At 41.2% G+C, this 21,345-nt stretch overlaps 2 protein-coding genes across 3 annotated transcripts in view; one reads left to right on the forward strand and one right to left on the reverse strand.

Annotated features, from left to right (window-relative positions):
- Positions 1–21,345, forward strand: part of LOC134824697 (matrix metalloproteinase-15-like) — a 75,931-nt gene that overhangs the window by 39,041 nt on the left and 15,545 nt on the right. For both annotated transcript variants that reach the window (XM_063836668.1, XM_063836669.1), the window contains 4 exons: positions 790–898; positions 5,976–6,063; positions 6,344–6,444; positions 20,757–20,898. In XM_063836668.1, coding sequence (XP_063692738.1) covers positions 790–898; positions 5,976–6,063; positions 6,344–6,444; positions 20,757–20,898 — 440 coding nt within the window. The remainder of the gene's footprint in view (positions 1–789; positions 899–5,975; positions 6,064–6,343; positions 6,445–20,756; positions 20,899–21,345) is intronic.
- On the reverse strand, positions 16,801–20,268 carry LOC134825385 (uncharacterized). The gene is made up of 2 exons (XM_063837563.1): positions 20,150–20,268; positions 16,801–20,039 (listed from the first exon to the last, which is right to left on the reverse strand). The coding sequence occupies exons 1-2, from the start codon at positions 20,205–20,207 to the stop codon at positions 16,801–16,803; spliced, it is 3,297 nt and encodes a 1,098-aa protein (XP_063693633.1). The 5' UTR covers positions 20,208–20,268.

Below are 21,345 nucleotides of genomic sequence, written 5' to 3' on the forward strand. Positions count from 1 at the left end.
TGGTTCATGCGTACTCCAGAAATGAAGGGGCAACCTTTTACCTTGTAGCCAATACTCAATGTTGGCTCGAACACAAGTGGAGCTGTAAGCATGTTTTACTCATTGTTTGTTGTCTGGGTGTTGAATAATACGCTGAGGAATGAATTTGAGGAATGTGGGATTTAAAGTTTAACCTGTATATTGACACAAAGTGGGAGTTTTTAAATATGCAGTCAGCGGTGCATCACCTAGAGAAGGGACCTACATTCTAATTTAGGATTCCAAGCATATTTGTTACTTTACTCGTTAGTGACGTGTACATAAGAATACACGGTTCGCTTAGTTTAGCTATTGAAACAATAGAAGAACGATTAGAAAGGTCGCCGAAATCCCCAAACGACACAGCTTAATTTCCACCATCACATTCAGGGTTACAATCCTTTGTGTATTATTTGGGGAATGTGAATTGCTTTGTGTGTATAAATATTTGAAATATGTTAAAATATTATGTTAATAATAGCTGCTGTCAGCTGAAGCATGACATTACTTTACAACTTATCGGAGCATGACACTGTAACAGTAACAGTCTTTATATAGAATTATATAGAATTGAGGCGTTGTCAGTGAGAGTTGAGATACAGTGTACATCACACATTTTACATTGTAATCGTTAATGTGTAGCCCCCTTGTTGATAGTTTGGATTACGTAACGAGATATAAATAGCGAGGTATAATAAAATTTAATTTTATCAATTCATTATTTATAACGATATTCAAGGTATCAATTACACGTTCACGTCACCATTTCAGGTATTACATTGCAAAGTACACAAACGACATGCCCAGAAAGTTACAAAGGAGCGAGATCCAGAGAGCGGTTCAGCTGTGGTCAGAAGTTGCTCCAGTAGACTTTAAAATTGTGAGTTTAGTAGTTTGGGAGAAGTTGTGGGTGTGGACTTCTTTTGAAGTGGTATAGGAATTGTGAATTTTGAGAGCCTGAGGTTGAAATTAAGTAAAGTATTGTATCTGACACGTGCCTTGTCTGTCACGTGTCTTGTTATCACGTGTCGAATTAGTTCTGCTCGGTTAGGGCCAGATATTCTTAGCTTTCAACACTTTATGGCATTGTTTACCCTCCCTCCCTCACTTCATGAAAAACTGAAATTAAATATTAAATTAATTAATCTAATATCATGCCAGGGTCCATGTTTATGTAGGATATATAGAATATTAGGTTTTAGATTTTGAGAATAACGCACCCGAAACCCCCCTCTCCAATTAATTTTGGATAGAAATTAAGATTTAAATTAGATTAATTGAAGACTTTTGTCTGGGTTATTAATTAGGATTAAGGTAAAGTTTGGGTTTATCGTGGGATTTAGGGTTCAAGTAAAGGTGTAAAAAGAATATAACTTTGATAGCGGGTGTTAAGGGGCTTCGCACTCGATCCTCTCGAAGTTCATGCCATTTTGGTTTCCGTTGTACATCTGAACTATTGTTCAAATATCTGAACTATTGTTCATCAAGTAATGATCAACACAGATACACTGTGTACCTCTTTTATCTTTAAACGTACCTCGTAACTCGTTAAATACACATATGATCAAGAATGTACCTTAATTCCCTAAGTTATTTCATATGCTTCATTCCTAAATGAACAATAGCTTTTGTTTATACATATAGTCAATATTACATTCCACGAAGATTATCGCTCCCATTGTAGAGTAAACAATTTTAACAACTGAAATATCAGAAATATTCGAGCTTTTCATATAGAATAAAAACAAGTCCCTCATATTATGGAGCCAGAGTGTGGACTAGCTGCACCTGGTTAAAACACTTCCATCTCATTACAATTATCTGGTTAAAGTACTTCCATCTCATTACAATTATCAATAACAATTATCATATCAATAACAATTATCAATAACAATTATCATATCAATAACACTTATCAATAAAAATTATCATATCAATAACACTTATCAATAACAATTATCATATCAATAACAATTATCAATGACAATTATCATATCAACTTCATTTAGGACACATTGAATTTTATCAGATATCATTCATCAGCATCTTCTATAATCTATATGGTTATATGGTTATATCGATATCTTCCATATCGGTGGAATCATTTTAACAACGGCACACATATCATCAATAGACTTTAGAGTCCTGACTCTGACTTTAAAACGCTCTTTGACAAGTGACACCTCCCCTATATCTCCCACACAATCAGTAGTACTACTTGATAATTCTAACATGTATCATGTTACTTATTGATGTATCTTCAACTCCACACCCTCGTGATGACGCGCATAAATGCACATTGCACATATGACGCGCATAAATGAGCATATAATGACGTCAAATAAAGTGTTGATATAACTTCTAAATAGGTCTGTACATTCTTGCTCTATTCTGGAATATACGTTGCTATGACGATGTGATAATGCGATATTGGCGCTTAGTTTATGTGGATTAATTAAGTTAGTTAGAACTCTGTAAAACCTGTATACTGGTGTGGTCTCGTCAAAGTACTCTGCAGCCTGCAGCATTGCAGCGGGTCTAAGATAATTTTATATTAACCATAGCTGCCCAGAGTTGGTATTATGATTTTCTTGCTGTCTGGATATTATTAAGGCAGACAGTATAATATGATCTGGATATGGGTCGATTACATATGCTGTGATATATAAGCATGTATAAGCTGTTTTTCAATAAACAGAACTACAGAATAAACTATCCGCTTACTGTGTATCAATGCTTAATATGTCCATTATATTGGGCGTTATCGCAGCTCTAACCCATATTGTTTCAAAACTGGCGATAGTAGTTGGGGTTTACAGTTCACAATCCTGAGATTAAATTTAAACTTTAAAACTTTAATAATTACATCATTGACAACCATATCACTTCCCCTCTCAGCTACTCATTTCCTAAAATTGTACGACTCAGCTGATTTAACCGCGTCGTTGGAATGTCCCTTTCAAATACCGTACCCCAATTCTTCTCATGATTCAACCACGGAAACGTGCCTTGTCAGCTTAGTAACCACGGAAACGTGCCTTGTCAGCTTAGTAAGTACCTACTTTTCGTTCCCACGCCATATAAAGCTGTACAGGAAGAAGAATCTCCATCAGTATCAGAGCTATTTTAACCTAGACAGACCGACTCAGCGAAAGGTTTACATGTCACGTGACTGGTTTACTTAGCACGTGACTGATTTACTTAACACGTGACTGATTGCGTAGAGGCTGGAGGGTGTTTGGTTACGTTTGCCGATTGATTGAGACTGGTCTTAGGGACCAGAAAATGTTTACGAAAACGTGACTAGGTTGGATCTTACGTCATGAGTAGTTCAAGTCACGTACCGTGTAAGAAAAAGTAACATATGTCGAGGGTAATGGAGGGGGGATGATCTGTATTTCCCCCAAAATAACCAACCTAGTATATCAGGGTCAGTGGAATGTTTGCAATGGCCTCATCTTGTAAACTCAACCTATGAAGCGGGATATGCTCTAATAATAGTTCGCTTAAAATAGCTAAAATATGGACCACCTCTCTTTTATTACCCTTGTCAGTCGGTGGCAGTAAATTCGCAGAAACTCTAAAACTGTGGTCAGGTCGGATAGATACTTAAAAATTTGAATGGAATTTTGATGGAATTTTGTGGTCTTTGTAGCGAAAATTTCACGGTCTTCGTCCATAATTTGAATGGAATTTGCAATGAAAATGATCAGTGTGCACTGGCTGCACCCCTAAAATTCCACATGTGCCCTCTGATTCCCTCTGATGTGACCTGGAATTCCGGTTAATAAACATGTCATTTACTCACACATTCCATTTCACCGTCTAGATGCTATTTCCTAATTTCGATACGAGCCCTGTGCATGCTGAAATCAATAATATCGGTTTAGTACTTGATAACCGCTACAAATAGTGCAATCATGGTGTTTATCGAATACCTTACAAGACATATTTATGGCGGCCTAATTTGCGACGACCGAAATTTTGGCGGTCCGAAAATATGGCGAAATTGAACAAAAACCGTCAAATTTCGGACGTCACAGAAAATAAGGGTATTTTTCATCATTTTTTGTGACAGTAAGCAGTAAGGAAATTTCTGAAATTCGGTAAAATCTTGTAGGTTTACAACCTACCAGGACGAGTTGGACTCGTCGATGGTCCAATATATGGAACAGATATTTTACGAGTATCACCCGTTAAGTAAAATCATGTTCAAACTTAGTCTGTATTAAGACTGTAAGACTTTCATGTTAGCACATACATGTATTTTAATGCAAATTTAAACTGTATTGCTTGACATTCAATTCGTCATTGGTGTGGTGATAATATTTGTCCCAAGATGCCAGAATTTATTTATTTATTTTACTTGATATTACTTTTTAGAAACAATATAAAGCAGTGAAGGCACAGTCACTGAAATAAGCTAAAAGATAATGCGACGGATTCTATTACGACGACCGAAATTTTGGCGGTCCGAAAATATGGCGAAATTTTCGGAAAACCGCCACATTTCGTACGTTATAAATATGTCTTGTAAGGTAGTCGTATTGGTAGTTGGCAGTGAAAGATTGCAATTTATATCTGACTTTATGCTTTTATGGGCGATACAATATTGCAATATTGGAATATGAATAACGGTTGTATTGTCCTACAGTTTTAATACGATTATTGGATGTATTTTGAATTCTGAAGAAATACAGCTATAATAATAGTGTCAGTGTCACTCAGAATCACGTTTGACTTAAATCATTAGATGTATTCAAACTTCAGAAGAAATAATACACCTACAATAGTGTCACTCAGAATTACGTGGCTTTTGCATATCCTATATTTTCCAACTTGAATGAAACACCCTGGATCAGAGTAAGCCAATTACAATTCCTTACCTCCTGAAACAATAATAATTGTGGGAAATCCCTGCAGCTTTATTGTCATTCTCCACACTGTTTAAGCAAAATCCACCATTTTCAAGATTGTTCACCAGCTTTTCTCTCCAGGCTTCAACCCTTTTCTCCAGGCTTCAACACTACCTATCTGATAATCAATTGTCCGCCCATTATTCTTCTCATTATCCACCAATTAGTAAATTACAACAGTATAAACAATACACCCCTCCTTCGGGTAACCACACCCACTCCTTCCGAGAAAAGCCGTGCCAAAATGACTGAACTGCTTGTAATTGTTTGGTGGGAAGGATAAACGATAAAAGGATTTGATTGGTTGGTGGGTGGGTACTGGGGAGTGGGCACCTTTACTTCTCCGAAAACCGTGTCATGTCCGTAGTGGTACTATCTGTCAGTTTCTTTGAAATTTTCCAAGACTATTGCTTCTTAATTGAGTGCACAATGGACGGCCATTTAGGAAAAGTCAAGATCTTCAAAAATCGATTATTCTATAAGCATTGGTCATTGGTCGCAAACTTACATTTTTCTTTTCAACAGGCCTGGGAAGATGAGAAGAACCAATAAACATTGAATAATGCAATGTGGATAATAAATAATAAAAGAATTGTGCACCATTCAGACATCAATATAAGTCTACATTATCGGAGATTTTCTCCGGCAATAATGACATAAAAATGACATAATCAAGGAATTGAGTGATATATTTTCCCAAATCCCCTGAAAATTTTAACTAAAACAGTATTCTATTTAATTTTATCAGAACTCAAATGGGTATTGGGGTGGTTATTAGTGGTAAAGTTTGCAACCTTTTTGGAATTTTGTGTTTCGAAATGTACCCCCTTCGCTGATCTTAAGTTGTATCTCAATGAAGAATGTATGTAACTGAAATCTCGTATCTAGGGATAACGACCCGCTCCAATTGTAACCCTATTATAATGTGAAATTCGGCTAATGTCGTGTGTAAATCAATTCACTGGAAATTAATGAGATGATATCCGTATTTATATCCGGATAATCCTTCCCTCCTGTACCATAACCTCTCTTTCTCTTCAGACTAAGAAGTATAATCCAACAGTAGACATAGTTCTGTCGTTTCAGTATTATTACCATAGAGACGACTTCTCCTTCGACGGCACCGGAGGTTAGTAGCGGATTAACTATTACGTTAATTAACTAGTTAGTTAATTGAATACTTAGTTAATTGAGCAATTGCTTAATATTTTAAGTGAACAATTAAGTAATTAAATAATCTGTGTTTCTGAACTTTAGGGTAGACTAAAATTTTAACTTTTATGTCTTTCTCGCTTATTTTTCTTTTTTTTCCCTTTTATTTCACCACCTAATGAACTATGTATAGGTGAGTTAACACATGAGTTCCTTCCTAATTGTCTAACACTTTCACTTTCACTTTCACTCTACAGGTGAGTTAGCACACGCGTTTCTCCCCGAGGCAGGAGTAATCCACTTTGATGATTCCGAGTACTGGACCTCAGCTAAAGAATATGGCATCAATCTTTATACGGTTAGTAACTTTTGTGATTATTATTTAAATCATAATTAAGTTGTTATCACTTCAATTTATATAATAAGCGCTGAAAATTTTGTTCCGATGAATTTTGTTTGGCGGTTTTATAGGACTTTTTTAGATTCCTCCTCCGGTTTTATTTTAAAATATTTCTTCGTCAGAACATATTGTGATACATCGTAATATTGGTTTATAGAATTACAGCCATAGGCAAATCACCTGAAACCCAATAAACATTTTCGCAAAACGAACAAAAACTTCAACTGGGACTTTTATCATCGTGGTAATCATTCCTCACAAGTATTTTCCGCATATTTTACAACATTTGTAAATACCAACAATCCGCGTCAACAATATCAGAAACTAACAGACACTCGTACTTTCGCCGAATTTTTGTTTACTTTTCACCGCGATTGTAGTTGTACGGTCAGGATGTCATACGTCATTGTGTCTGATTTCCAACCCCCGTACAATTTTAAAAAGAAAACTTAGTCTTAGGTCACGGTCCGTTAGATCGTGAATGATAAAATTGGTTTTATTGTGGTGAAGGTAACTCACGACAAGAAAAAGCTCCTCCAAAGAAATAAAAACTAGCCGTTATTAAAATCTCTAAATCAACATATTGAATACTACAAACACAAATTGCATACAAATTATAACAATCAACATCGAGTAACACAAAAAAACGTATATCATTATCGGAAAAAAAACTGTAAGCAGCAGTGCCATGAGGCCCTATTATAATCCTATTATAGTCATATAGTCCTATTATAGTCCTATTATAGTCCTATTATAGTCCTATTATAGTCCTATTATAGTCCTATTATAGTCCTAGAGCATAGTATGATTTATCCTGAAAGGTGGATCGTGTTTCTGGGTGTAGAAGTCTAGCTTCTGGGAACACTAATTTAAAAAATAATTAATTAATTAATTAAAAATAATTAACAAACACTTATAACTCATACCTCTGTCATAGGGTAAAACAATCGTGTTCCACCTGAGATCACTGACTCGCTCAACAACCTTCATCACAAAACTCAATCATTAAAAATCACAATTAAACACCATGATCAAACCTCCCGAGCACTATACAAACTCATCACGTGTCTCCTTAAAGTGGGTATCGGCACACTCCCGGCTGATAACACGTTAGTATGAAACTGTCTCACATCAAACCTCGCCTCCCCCACCACCTCCTTCACATCCTCCCTCAACTTCAACACCTCCATCAACCCCACGTAGTACGATAACGCTTGTCCCGGGTTCGTGATATACCTGTCTATCTCCTGCTGGATCAGATCAGATCGCAGGTCTGTGTTCCGTTCAAAGAATGTAACCGCTCGGTCACGTGACCAGTACCTAGCATGAATACCAGTCTCCACGACTAGACGCACCGCGCGAACCAGCTGCATTGACAACCTCCCCAGATGGTAGTACTGGGTACTGTACCTGGAGGGGAGATCAGGCAGCTCCACATCCATCACTCCCATCTCACCACACAACTTCTCCGAGTATAGCGACCACCCCTCTGTGGAGACACTGTATTGTACGCGGGCGTTGGAGAGTTTGGAGAATATGGGGTGGGATTTAAGGAGGGAGTTTGGAGGTGGTGGCCGGGGATTGCTTCGTGGCAAACAAGCGCTCTCATTTTCAACTTGTTGAGGTTACCTCCTGTTCCGATGTAGAAGGTCCCGTTGGTTTCAGGACTTATTGATTCCACGTAGTAGCCCATGAAAGCTCCTGATTCTGTTTCAATGTTTAGTCCTGCTCTTCCGACTTTTATAATGTTCTCCGTGAAGCCCTCACCCATCTTCCGGTTTATCACTTCCAGTATGTTTCTTACACTTTCCTTGACAGCCTCCTCATCTGTGACGTCATAAAAGAACTCGTCGTGATGACGTAGTGTTGAAAATATCTTCTGCATGGGCCAATTTGGCGAAACAAGCTGATCTCCTGTTTCATAAATCTTCTTCACGACCTCCCTTATCTCGGATTTAATCTTCCCCACTTCAACCATGCCCACCTTGTGAATATAGTCCGGTGTCAGATCTAAAGTAGTGTGTTGTAAAATCTGGTGTTGGTAAAACTCCGTACCATTTGGTGTCCCTGACACACCAGGACCAGTGAGTATAGTACTGAGCATGCTGTTCATGGATTGTTCTAGAGCGTAGAGGTACCGTTCTAGGGCGGGTTGGAAGGAGGTGCTGATGGCTGAAGTAAGGGAGTTTACGAGGGACTGTGGAGGGTCTTTACCCATGTTGTGGGTGTAGCTGTACCAAAAACAACTGATGAATCGGCCCTCGTTTACCATCGCTATTGTTGTACGTAGTGATTCAACAGTTTCCAACATCAAGCGTAGATGGTGAGGGCCGTAAAACGGCTCTGCTCTCTTCAGGAAATCTTCAAAATGTTTAATTTTCTGGTCAAAAGTTTGGACTCTTCTGACCCATCCCTTAGCCACAGCATCATCTACAATGTTAACCCTGCAAGCGTGCCCGGCGTAATACGTCACCACACCCACGAAATCTACATTCCTGACATACCAGTTCCTGTACTCTTCCACTTCTAACCTCACTTTGAACAGCAAGCTCTCCTTCGCCAACTTAAGAGCATGGCTATCATTATCTACTTCACATTGTTCCAGATCTTCCAGAAACTTCTCCAACCTATCTGATATGTTATCATAGCACTGCTTAGAAGGCCAGCTATCCCAATACCCACTGGTAGCACTCAACCCTAGCTTCTGTATCATTGGAAGACTATACAGAGAGTCCACAGAAAACAACATATCTCCCAACACGTACTCATCTATCAGTGTCTCTAGATCGGTGTTCCAGTTCCTACGGTTCCCATTCAGCCACCGGTGAACCACTCTGTTAACCCTCCCTGGGGTACACCCGTTAGGATCAATATTCAGGAGTCTCATTGTGTAGGGCAGCTCCGAACATTTGGTTGAAGTTGTGTTGAGTGTCCGGACACTGTGTTCCCAGTCGTTTCTGTAGGCTGATATCACAGCTTCGACTATCCTCCAGGTCTTGATACCGTAGAGGTGAGACGTGGAGCTGGAGGTGATGGGGAGGATTAGTGCAGCGGAGACGAGAAGGAGGAGGGTTAGTAACATCCGGCCATCTTGCTTTGTTTCTGTTTGGAGGGTAGTTGATCAGAGAACGGGTTTAAACGAGGAAATGCGCAAATTATGAAAGAGAAAAATACAAAGAGCCGTCCGTGAAGTTGGCAGTAACGTTCGGTATAAATATTTGATGTGGATTCGTTTGGAGGTAATATTTGTGAACACCAGATATTGAACTATTAGTTAAAGAAAGATGGGAACAATCGATGGAAACTTTACCGCGGTAATGACCGGAATTGATGGAGAAATGGTAAATGGCGACTAAAAGTAGTCTTGTTGATGGAGCATCTGATGATTGATGAACGGTTGCCAATATTGATCGCGCTATAATCGTCCGATGTAACAGATATTTGAACTATGTGACTGATACATGTATGTAACAGATATTTGACAGATGTACATATGTAACAGATATTTGAACTATGTGACTGATAAGAAACAAACCACGTTCCTGAGCGGGAGCTAATGTTACCTGATTACGACAAATGAGTGAAAAAACGGAGATAAAATCAAAATCAAGGGGGAGGCTGCCAAGGCCCCCTAAATATGACGTTTATCAAAAACTAATCGAAGGAATGTCATTGAAGACGCGTGCCATTACTCGGAAACTGTGCCGGTAAGTTACGACTCGTGCCAAGAATTAAGATACCGCTGAAAATGTTGATCACGTGACAAATGTGACGATATTTCCCTAATGAGGGTACTTGCCTTATCGGTTTTAAAATCAAGATGTGTTTCAGAGGGCATAGACTGGGGTTCCGACTGCTTTAATCTAATCAGCTAGAGTTAATAACCGGTTGCAAAATTCCAAAAATTATGTATGGAGCCAAAAATGCTTAAAATGCTCCACTAAAAATCAAGCACCTTATTTTAAAATGCCAGACTCTTCAAGCAAAGAACATGATCCAACATACCACCAATACCTGAATACCAACATACTCAATCCTCATAGATATGACCAATGAGATCTCCTTACTAACTAACTGATAACCAATTAACAATTAACGGCAAGGACTCGACGTATCCATTGTTATTTGTTGTAGGTGATCAACAATGCCAAACGTTCGGGCAGAGGCAGTGGTAGGATGATTTGAGGTTGCTATCTGTGGGGAGGCAGGCTGGCAGGTTCCTGACACTAATGGAGGACTCTTTGTGCAGGATACCGATGTTAATCACGTCCTCCTGTGGAGTATAGCTGTCCTGATTATGTCTTGCAAGTGCCAAAAGGGATACGATCATTGTTGTGAGATCGGACTTTTGATCATTGAAAGTATGCCGATCGTCGACATTTGAATTGTGGAGATATTGGAGGCGATAACAATATTATGAGGGAAGCTTGACTTTATACGGAGTATGTCGTATCACGTGGTATCTCACGTGATTAATTGTTAGACAGATAATGACCATGCATATCATCTTTGTGCTTTGTAAGGACAACAAAACGCTAACAAACACAGGCAATCACAGCGCCATGCTGATTGATTAGGTGTGAGTCTAACAGTGGATTATTGTGGTTATCGTATGACGATCTTGAGATCCGACAAGAACAGATTGTTATCATATGTGGTATGACAATAAGGGGGGAGGGTCACGTGTCTATCACGTGATAGTGTAGGAGAGTGTCGTCATCTAGGTAATAGATAGCAGACGGGACATTTAGACACCAATAGACGAAAGCTTGGGATGGCGCTCTGTATAGTACAGACTATTTATAAAGATAAAGAGGACGAATAATGCAGAGCAAGTTAAATGACCATTCTGAATGGTCACTCTCTAACGAATGATTTTATCTATAAATAATCTACGAATATCTGGAAATACTGGGTGGGTTAAGAGTTTAGTTAGCCACAGGAGCATTTTGACCTCAAATTCATGAAAATACATGTTGACATCCGTAAGTACTAAAGAATATACGGAAACTTGCCTTGTAGTCATAAGATAATTGGATGATTTTATTCGATTTATTTGATATCGGTTTTATAAATACTATACCGGTACTATAACAATAACAGTTCTATAAGTGTAACAGTTCTATGTTAACTAAACGCCTATATTTAATTTTCCTGAACGTGCTTACTGCTTAGTGCTTAATGACATGGGAAAAACTATATGGGCGTCCAGTTACCATATAACTGTTATAGTACTTACAAAAACTGGTTTAATACTTATAAAACTGATAAATCACTGTACACTGGAACATTTTTTCTAAAAGGGCCCGGCAGTTGAAACCAACTATGATCAATGTATTTTTGATCGCTGATTTCAAATCACCCCACATGACATACGGTTAAAATGCTTCCCTTACGAGTGATCATTGAAAAACTGTTTTGATCACGTGACATGTCCATATAAGGAAGTAGGTCACATTTATCAGGGTCAGAGGGTTAGTCCAAGAAGGGTAACAAAGAAAATGAGGCAAATTAGCCCAACAATAGTGAATGGGTATTGTTAGACCCATTCTCACAACATGCCGGGCTAATGCTACAACAATATCTGTGCCAACAACGGAAACTTCAAACATCAAAATCATATTTCATGCTTAAACTGGTTAACCGTTATGATAATTGGCTACACGGGGATAATTGGCTAAAAGTTTAGGGGAAAAGAAGCGGCCCGGTATACGGAGGTGAACGGATTATAGAGGCACAGTATATAGAGGTTCTACTGTAGTTTTATGATAATGGGATGATTTTTGTCCGATTACGATTTAATTGATATCGGTTTTATAAGTACCCTGCTAACTGGAAGCTCGTATATTCGTAACTTCTTTTCCACGTACTTCATCTCGATTGAACATTTTTATATATTTGTATATCATTTCAAAGTTTTAAAATGATCCAACTGCTTAGTATAGCCAGTTAGACAGGGAATATATTTCTTTGGAAATTTGTATACAACGGTTATTGAACATTATTATCATTTCAAAGTTTCATAAAGATCAAATGGCGCACCCGATTAAGCAACGAACTGGACGCCCATATATTTGTGACTTCTTTTCCATGTTTTAGCTCGATTGAAAATATTCAAACCGTTTTAAAAAGATCAAACTACTTAGCCGATTTAAGACAGCCAATCTTTTTCTGCTGAAATTTCGGTAGAAAGTTTATTTGAATAAAAAGGATAACAGACAACTCTTAAAGATTCGTAAGAATAAGCAATTCCTTCAGACATTCGAAAAAAGGGGCACAAGAGTCCAAGAAGGGTAACAAAGAAAATGGGGCAAAGAAAATGAGGCAAATGAGTCCAACAATAGCATTAGCGTGAATGGGTATTGTTAAGCCCATTCTCACAACATGCCGGGCTAATGCAACAAAAACAACTGAGCCGTTAACGGAAACTTCAAACCTCCCTAGCATCTTACAAAGCGCATGCAAGCTAACGACCAGTAACGGCCCTTCTAGCCACGCGGCCGCCATTAGTTATACCCTGTTCCGTATACCTTGTTCATTGGCCCTAGGCCTCGAATATTCCTTAGATAAAAGGATAAGGACCAGGCACCATCCCCGGTGCTGGTGGTAGCGGATATCGAGATAAACTGGGCAAGTTGACCAGTTGATAGGTTAACGGGTTAAGGAGATAACGGGGTAACGAGTAGGTCTTTGTCCTGAGGGAGTTTTTTGCATGATAAGGAGGAGGAGTTTGCTTAGTTTAAAGCTGTTTTATTACTGGACGAGTGGTTTCCTAGTTTGTGGGAATTTTCAGGAGAAGATGTGTCAAGAGATGTCAAATGGTTGTAAAGTTTGAGTGGCACAACCCACCACTATACCTATTGTGTTTCCTCATCAAAAGATTGAGTGATTGATATCGTATAAAGGTATAAGATACACCTTGTCATTCCAATCTAAGTAATAAATCAGCTCTCCAGTAAGTCTTCACCCCTTCAAAAGCTGCTGTCATATGAAGCATCACACATGTGTAAATGTAATGATCAGTCCCCAGGGAAATCTCTTATCAGTTATAATAAGGCGTGATCCATCAGGATAAGATTAATAGACCAGAGATGCTCATGTTTCCAATCCAAGTCTTGCTCTTCCGACCCACGGGAATAACTTATTTTACCCTGCTTCCCCATCGCTGCTTTTATCCCTCGAGGAGTCAAAATTCATCTGAAGAAGTCGAGTAAAATGCTTTATATTTGACGCTTGTGATGTCAAACCTAAGTCGGAAAAAGATTTGTGTAGATGAGCAAGACAAGGACAAGGTGATGCATCAGTGGTATCAAAACAGATCAAAACTATAGATCTAGATTATGGATTCTTCTAAGGAGGATTACTAGAATTTTCTGACACATTATGACAGCGATTAACCAATTAGATTCTAGCATTGACCAATCAAAATCCAAAACCACCGTCACGTACCAAAACAAACGGTTCACCTCCCTTCTAACTTTCTAATGTTTGCAAATCAACAGGTAGTCAGGAGTTGGTTTACCGAAAATCGAAAGCAAAATCATTTTTAACAATCTATTGAATCACTTTCATATCATAATTCTGAATCATTGCCCAGATATCCTAACTCATCCTAAACGTTCTCATGGTCACGACCGAGCTTGTTCCGGCTTAGCTTAGATAAATAACCGCATCACGTACCAGCATCCTTTGACGTCATATCTCGATCTTATCGTAATATGTCACATTACCAGCCAACTTATGTTAAGTTACCGGCCAACTTATGTTACGTTACCGGCCAACTTATGTTACGTTACCGGCCAACTTATGTTACGTTACCGGCCAACTTATGTCACATTACCGGCCAACTTATGTTACGTAACCGGCCAACTTATGTTAAGTTACCGGCCAACTTATGTTAAGTTACCGGCCAACTTATGTTACGTTACCAGCCAACTTATGGTACGTTACCAGCCAACTTATGTCACATTACCGGCCAACTTATGTTATGTTACCGGCCAACTTATGTTACGTTACCGGCCAACTTATGTTATGTTACCGGCCAACTTATGTTACGTTACCAGCCAACTTATGTTACGTTACCGATTATCAGATCATGTAGTGCCCAATACATTAGGTGGACTATCACATCACGTTAAGCAACACGTGTTGGACTTTGCACGTGTTGGAGTTTTCAAGGTCTCTTGATAGGGCTGCTTAACCTGTAGGGACAAGGAACGTTGAGTTTTAGGGCTTAGGAGTAAACAGTGAACACAAACGAAAGCGATCGGTTAAAGAATTGAGCTCAGAGGACGGACAATGTTCATTCAACGGGAACAAACCTTTTGGCATAGTACCACATTAGTAATGAGTAGTGTGGAGTTACTGCAAGATTATCTCAACATAGTCATCGAGTGGTCACGTGTTAACAACATGGAGCTACACGAACAGAAGTTTGAGGTTGTAAACTACCCCCTGAATGGATCAAAAGCTCTAAGAGAGCTCCCGTTCTACCCAGAGACTGTTGAGTATACTACACCAAAAGGACACGCAATATCACCACAGGAAACTGTCAGAGACCTTGGAGTGTATGTTAGCAGCAGTAGGTCATGGAGTCCTCACATTGAGAAGACAGTTCAAGGAGCTAGAAAAATGGCGGCTTGGACATTGAGTGCCTTTAGAGACCGGTCACAAGTAGTCATGCTGACTTTATACAAAAGCATGGTTCGCTCCAAGCTAGAGTACTGCTGTCCAGTCTGGAACCCTACAAAAGTCACAGAGATACAAAAGCTGGAGACTGTACAGAGATCCTTTACTAGAAAGATATCTGGCTGCCGTGATCTCCAGTACTGGGACAGGCTGAAGAAGCTTAAGTTGATGTCCCTCCAGAGGCGGAGAGAGCGTTATTCTATTATTCATGTATGGAAAATTCTTAATGAACATGCTCCGAACGATACGGGCTTCGAGTTCAAGTCTCATCAAAGGCATGGTATTAAGGCAGAGATCCCAGCCATGAACAAAAGCGCACAGTTGTCGGTAAGAACAGATTACGACAACAGCTTTAGAGTTAGAGCAGCTCAGCTCTTCAACGTGCTCCCATCGGAGCTCCGGAGTATCACATTGCTAGACAGTTTCAAAGTTGGTCTAGGCAGATTTATGGAACAGTACCCAGACACACCACCGGTTCCGGGCTACACTCCGACAAACGATAACTCAATGCTGAGCTGGAGGAGGACGCACTCGATGCAGTTGTCCTGAGCACGCCCTGCCAAACTCACCAAAACGTACCAAAACGTAACGTACGTGTTAATCGTCGCTTACTCCAGGCTTTTCCTTATGTGTAACCGTTTCGGGGAGGAGGAGATGTGGCTACTTTATGTGTGTTTCACTGGGTCGGTCATTGTGGGGATAATGGGAAGAGGTTGGTTATATTCAATGACACGTTAGATTTCATTTCAGACACATTCTCACTTTTTCATTTCATGATATACAGAAAAATTGGCTTTGCATTAGTGTTGACATGTGGTAGCGTGGGAATATAAGTAAGATAAAGTTTTCTCTCTTAATGAAATTCTTAAAGACATATTAACATCGCACAAACGATGACATCAGTTTTATAATGATCAACTAGTACACTGTAACACGACATTAATCATTCCTTAAACAGACATATATTAATCAAATAACCGGTCAAGTCATATTGGTGTTAAATTAATTGCTTGCCTTAAAACGGTCCGTATACTTCCATGCTTCCATTCGATCAGTTAGAGTACCAAACATGCATCATGAATCATCTTTAAAAATAATAAGAAATCATTGAAGGTCATCCTTTTTTGGTTGTATCATACAATTGTCAGAAATTTGCTGCTTCATTAAAATTACAGAGCATTATTATTTGACGTACGCCAATTTCTATAATTGATATGCTGGTTAACTGTTTTGAAGTAACTGGTTTGGAAAAATGTATGGCTTCACTATTTGTGCCTCAAAATGCCGTACCAAAATTGCCGCTATCAAACATGCCGTACCAAATGTTGATTTTTACACCCATTGATATCGACCTGTAGCAGTGTGATAATGCAAGATTTGATGGCTATTCCAGCTGATAGAAAACAGTGAAAATATGATAGCGAGGAATAATTACATCCTTAAACATTTTTGTCCTTCTGTAAAAATAATCGACCAAATCTCTAAAAACACTGGAAATTGTCGCTTCAACACGATCAGTATGATAATTCCCCTCCAAACCCTTAATCTCTCTGTACCGTATCTTCTTCTTCATTTCAACTCTTGTTTATTCGCGCAACATTCCTAAAAGGTTGAGTGGTATCATGTTCAGACATCATGAGATTCAATATCTGGGTTAACCATCACCGTACTTTCCTGCTCCACTTGCCTTCTCGTCTTAGCACCCCTCTTCACATGATACAAAACACAACAAGCTATAACAGTTACAATCACCGCCAACCCCGCTGTTATATAACACCCCAGGAAGAACTTACTGACACACTTCCCAAAAATCTCCAGATCCTTCACCGTATCACAGCACCATTCAGAACTTATTGCAGCTGTTCTGCTACCAGTGCTGCTTCCTTCCGGACATGATGTGCATGTTTGGTTCAACCCTCCTCCTCCGTATGTATCCACCCAGCACTTCCTGCACGCCCACTCACGGTTCAGGTTGTAGTGGAGTTGGTAGCCGATGTCACAGCTGCAGCGGTCAGCAGTTCCGTTGTTGGAGCTGTATGGGGGACATTTCTTACAGCCGTCTTCTCTCATTGCATATCCAGCGTTGCAGTAGCAGGAGAGGGCTGTGGCGTAGTAGTTTGAAGGTATCAGACTTCTTTTAGACATTGAGGTATCTTTTTTAGATACTATCGTATAATTTGTGGAACTGGCCTTGCAATATTCTCCGCTTATTTCATAAGAGCAGTTCAGTTTGTTCGTTTTTGAGTTCCCATCGTCACACTCCAGATTGGTGACCATATCCGGATATCTCGTCTTGTTCCCCCAGAAGGTTGGAGTAGCGTTGTACCCTCTCAGATCTAGCCGACCTACATACCCGATCCAGGCAGCTCGATGGTAACCAGGCTTTACGTGTCGGCAGATAGCGTTAGCCGTCTCCAAGGATGGAGTGTCGTCTGTCTTGCAGATGAGGTATGTCGAGTTGGAATCTTGAACTGCCAGTAGAACACCAGTTCCGGTATGCAACATCTTTTGCTCTTCTGAGTCCCACATTGTGAAGTAGGTCGTATTGATCTCCTTATTTTCCTCTGCTATAGTGATATTTGCCGTAGTAACCTTCGGTGAAGTAACCACCTCTGCAGCCGTAGTGACCTTCTCGGTCGTAATTATTTCTGCGGTCGTAGTCACCTCATTGGTGGTAGTAAACATCACTACCGTATCAACTTCTGCCGTAGTGACCCCCGCGACCGTAGTAACCTCTGCAGCCGTAGTGACTTCCGCGACAGTAGTGACCTCCGCGGTCGTATTAACCTCCGGCCTAGTGACCTCAGCAGCCGTAGTGACTTCCGCGACAGTAGTGACCTCCGCGGTCGTATCAACCTCCGGCATAGTGACCTCCGAAGCTGTGGTGACTTCCGCGGTCGTATTAAACTCCGGCTTAGTGACCTCCGCAGCTGTAGTGACCTCTGCAGCCGTAGTGACCTCCGCGGTCATATTAACCTCCGGCTTAGTGACCTCCGCAGCTGTAGTGACCTCTGCAGCCGTAGTGACCTCTGCGGTCGTATTAATCTCTGGCTTAGTGACATCCGCAGCTGTAGTGACCTCTGCAGCCGTAGTGACCTCCGCGGTCGTATTAACCTCCGGCTTAGTGACTTCCGCGGTCGTATTAACCTCTGCAGCCGTAGTGACCTCCGCGGTCGTATTAATCTCCGGCTTAGTGACCTCCGCAGCTGTACTGACCTCCGGAGCTGTAGTGACCTCTGCAGCCGTAGTGACCTCCGCGGTCGTATTAACCTCCGGCTTAGTGACTCCCGGAGCTGTAGTGACCTCTGCAGCCGTAGTGACCTCCGCGGTCGTATTAACCTGCGGCTTAGTGACTTCCGGAGCTGTAGTGACCTCTGCAGCCGTAGTGACCTCCGCGACAGTAGTGACCTCCGCGGTCGTATTAACCTCCGGCATAGTGACCTCCGCAGCTGTGGTGACTTCCGCGGTCGTATTAAACTCCGGCTTAGTGACCTCCGCAGCTGTAGTGACTTCTGCAGCCGTAGTGACCTCCGCGGTCATATTAACCTCCGGCTTAGTGATCTCCGCAGCTGTAGTGACCTCTGCAGCCGTAGTGACCTCCGCGACAGTAGTGACCTCCGCGGTCGTATTAACCTCCGGCATAGTGACCTCCGCAGCTGTGGTGACTTCCGCGGTCGTATTAAACTCCGGCTTAGTGACCTCCGCAGCTGTAGTGACTTCTGCAGCCGTAGTGACCTCCGCGGTCATATTAACCTCCGGCTTAGTGATCTCCGCAGCTGTAGTGACCTCTGCAGCCGTAGTGACCTCCGCGGTCGTATTAACCTCCGGCTTAGTGACCTCCGCGGTCGTATTAATCTCCGGCTTAGTGACCTCCGGAGCTGTAGTGACCTCTGCAGCCGTAGTGACCTCCGCGGTCGTATTAACCTCCGGCTTAGTGACCTCCGGAGCTGTAGTGACCTCTGCATCCGTAGTGACCTCCGCGGTCGTATTAACCTCCGGCTTAGTGACCTCCGGAGCTGTAGTGACCTCTGCAGCCGTAGTGACCTCCGCGGTCGTATTAACCTCCGGCTTAGTGACCTCCGCAGCTGTAGTGACCTCTGCAGCCGTAGTGACCTCCGCGGTCGTATTAACCTCCGGCGCAGTGACCTCCGGAGCTGTAGTGACCTCTGCAGCCGTAGTGACCTCCGCAACCGTATTAACCTCCGGCATAGTGACCTCCGCAGCCGTAGTTTCACCCGCGGCCGTAGTGGCATCCGCAGTCGTAAAGACCTCCCTAGCCGTGGTGACACCCGCGGCCGAAGTAACCTCTGCAGCCGAAGTCGCTGGATTGTCTTTCGGCATAGTGACCTCCGCCGTTGTTACCGCCGCCTTGGTGACCTCCCCGGTGTCCTCCGACGTAGTGACGTCTAAAGTTTTCTCAGATCCTGTAAAGGTGTCCTCCACTGAAGTGAGCTCCGTTGTTTTGTCAGTTTTGATAAGCGTTAAAACAGCTGACGTAGCGTCCTCAGCCATACTGTCATCCGAATAACTGTCCACTGCTTTAGTGACCTCTGCCACAATGTCCAATGCTGAAGTGTCATCTGCCGTAATGTCCGCCACGGTAAAGGCCTCCGCCGTGTTGTCCGCCACGGTAAAGGCCTCCGCCGTGTTGTCCGCCGCAGTAAAGGCCTCCGCGGTGTTGTCCGCCACGGTAAAGGCCTCCGCGGTGTTGTCCGCCACGGTAAAGGCCTCCGCGGTGTTGTCCGCCACGGTAAAGGCCTCCGCGGTGTTGTCCGCCACGGTAAAGGCCTCCGCCGTGTTGTCTGTCACGGTAAAGACCTCCGCCGTACTGTTCACTACAGTGCTGTTTGCCGCCGTACTTGAATCTGTGGAATTTGAAAAAATATAAGTTTCTCCGGAAGATACCCAAAATATGACCCCAATATTTTAACCGTGTAGTCAAAAGTTCACATTAGCCACGTCTTTCAAATCTCACCTGTTCTTATGTAATGTACTTGTAGAGCTATCACTACCACTGTTAGAACACACAGCATAGCTGAGATGTAGTGGGATTATCTAGATTCAGCTATACATTAACCATATAACGATATGATCTATTCGATACAAATCAATGCTCAGAAAACAACCGAGAAGCAATCAAATTTAAAATCCGTAAAAGCTTGGCAATGATAAAGTCACCATACAAAGAAAAGGACACCACCATGTACTAACATTTCAAAATTAATTCATGAGAATTGAGCAACCCGTGTGCTTCTTTACCCTGGGTGTATTCACACCATCTTCGCTCTTTTCATTTCTTATTAACCGTACAATAGACTTGTGATGATTTGACATTGACAATAGATTGCAAGTATAGATTGGTAAATATGTTAATTGTCTTGAAATGTAGCTGATAAATGTGTATTATGGGGGCGTCATAAAGACGACAGAAAATAACTTGGTTGTAGAATGACGCTAGGCATAAATTTATACGACCCTTTTCATGTTTTATTTTAAAATTAACTGTTCAACCTATTATTTTATCCCTAGTTTCCTAATTTGCCAAAAACAATCCTTGTGTTTGACAATTGACACATTTTCAGGTAGCCGCTCACGAGGTAGGTCACTCGCTTGGTTTGGAGCACACCAGTAAACGCGGAGCTCTCATGTCGCCCTTTTACGATAACTTTGCGGCGGAGAAGAGGATAAACCCTGACGATGTCGTCAGTATTCAGAACTTATACGGTTAGTTCACTCTCACTTTCACTTCCTCTTTCATTTTCACTTTCTCTCTAATGCATCTACTTTTATCATATCCACAAATAATTGTACGGCAAATATCAAATGATTTCGGTCAACTTTGTTTTAGCCTGCTCTAATGCGCCATTGTTCTGCAACAGCTTGGTACTGTTACATTCATGTGTAACACCACGCTTCAAAGCTGCAGATTTACCAGTTTCCATTGTCAACAATTCCTAGTTTCTTCCGAGTTAGGAGAGAAATCGTACGTGCTAAAAATACACCTCAACACAGAAAATAACCTGGCTGTTCCAGTCACTTCCAGTCTCTTCTACAGATACCATCACTCCATTATAGCCTACACAATAGCGCTTCTATTGTTGTGCATAGTAATATTCTTGCTTTTACTAATGCGCTTCATTGTATGTAAGATTTATAAATAAAGAAACTGCC

The sequence above is a fragment of the Bolinopsis microptera genome, chromosome 13, assembly GCF_026151205.1.
Source record: "Bolinopsis microptera isolate Bmic1 chromosome 13, MBARI_Bmic_1.0, whole genome shotgun sequence".
NCBI classification, from domain to species: domain Eukaryota; kingdom Metazoa; phylum Ctenophora; class Tentaculata; order Lobata; family Bolinopsidae; genus Bolinopsis; species Bolinopsis microptera.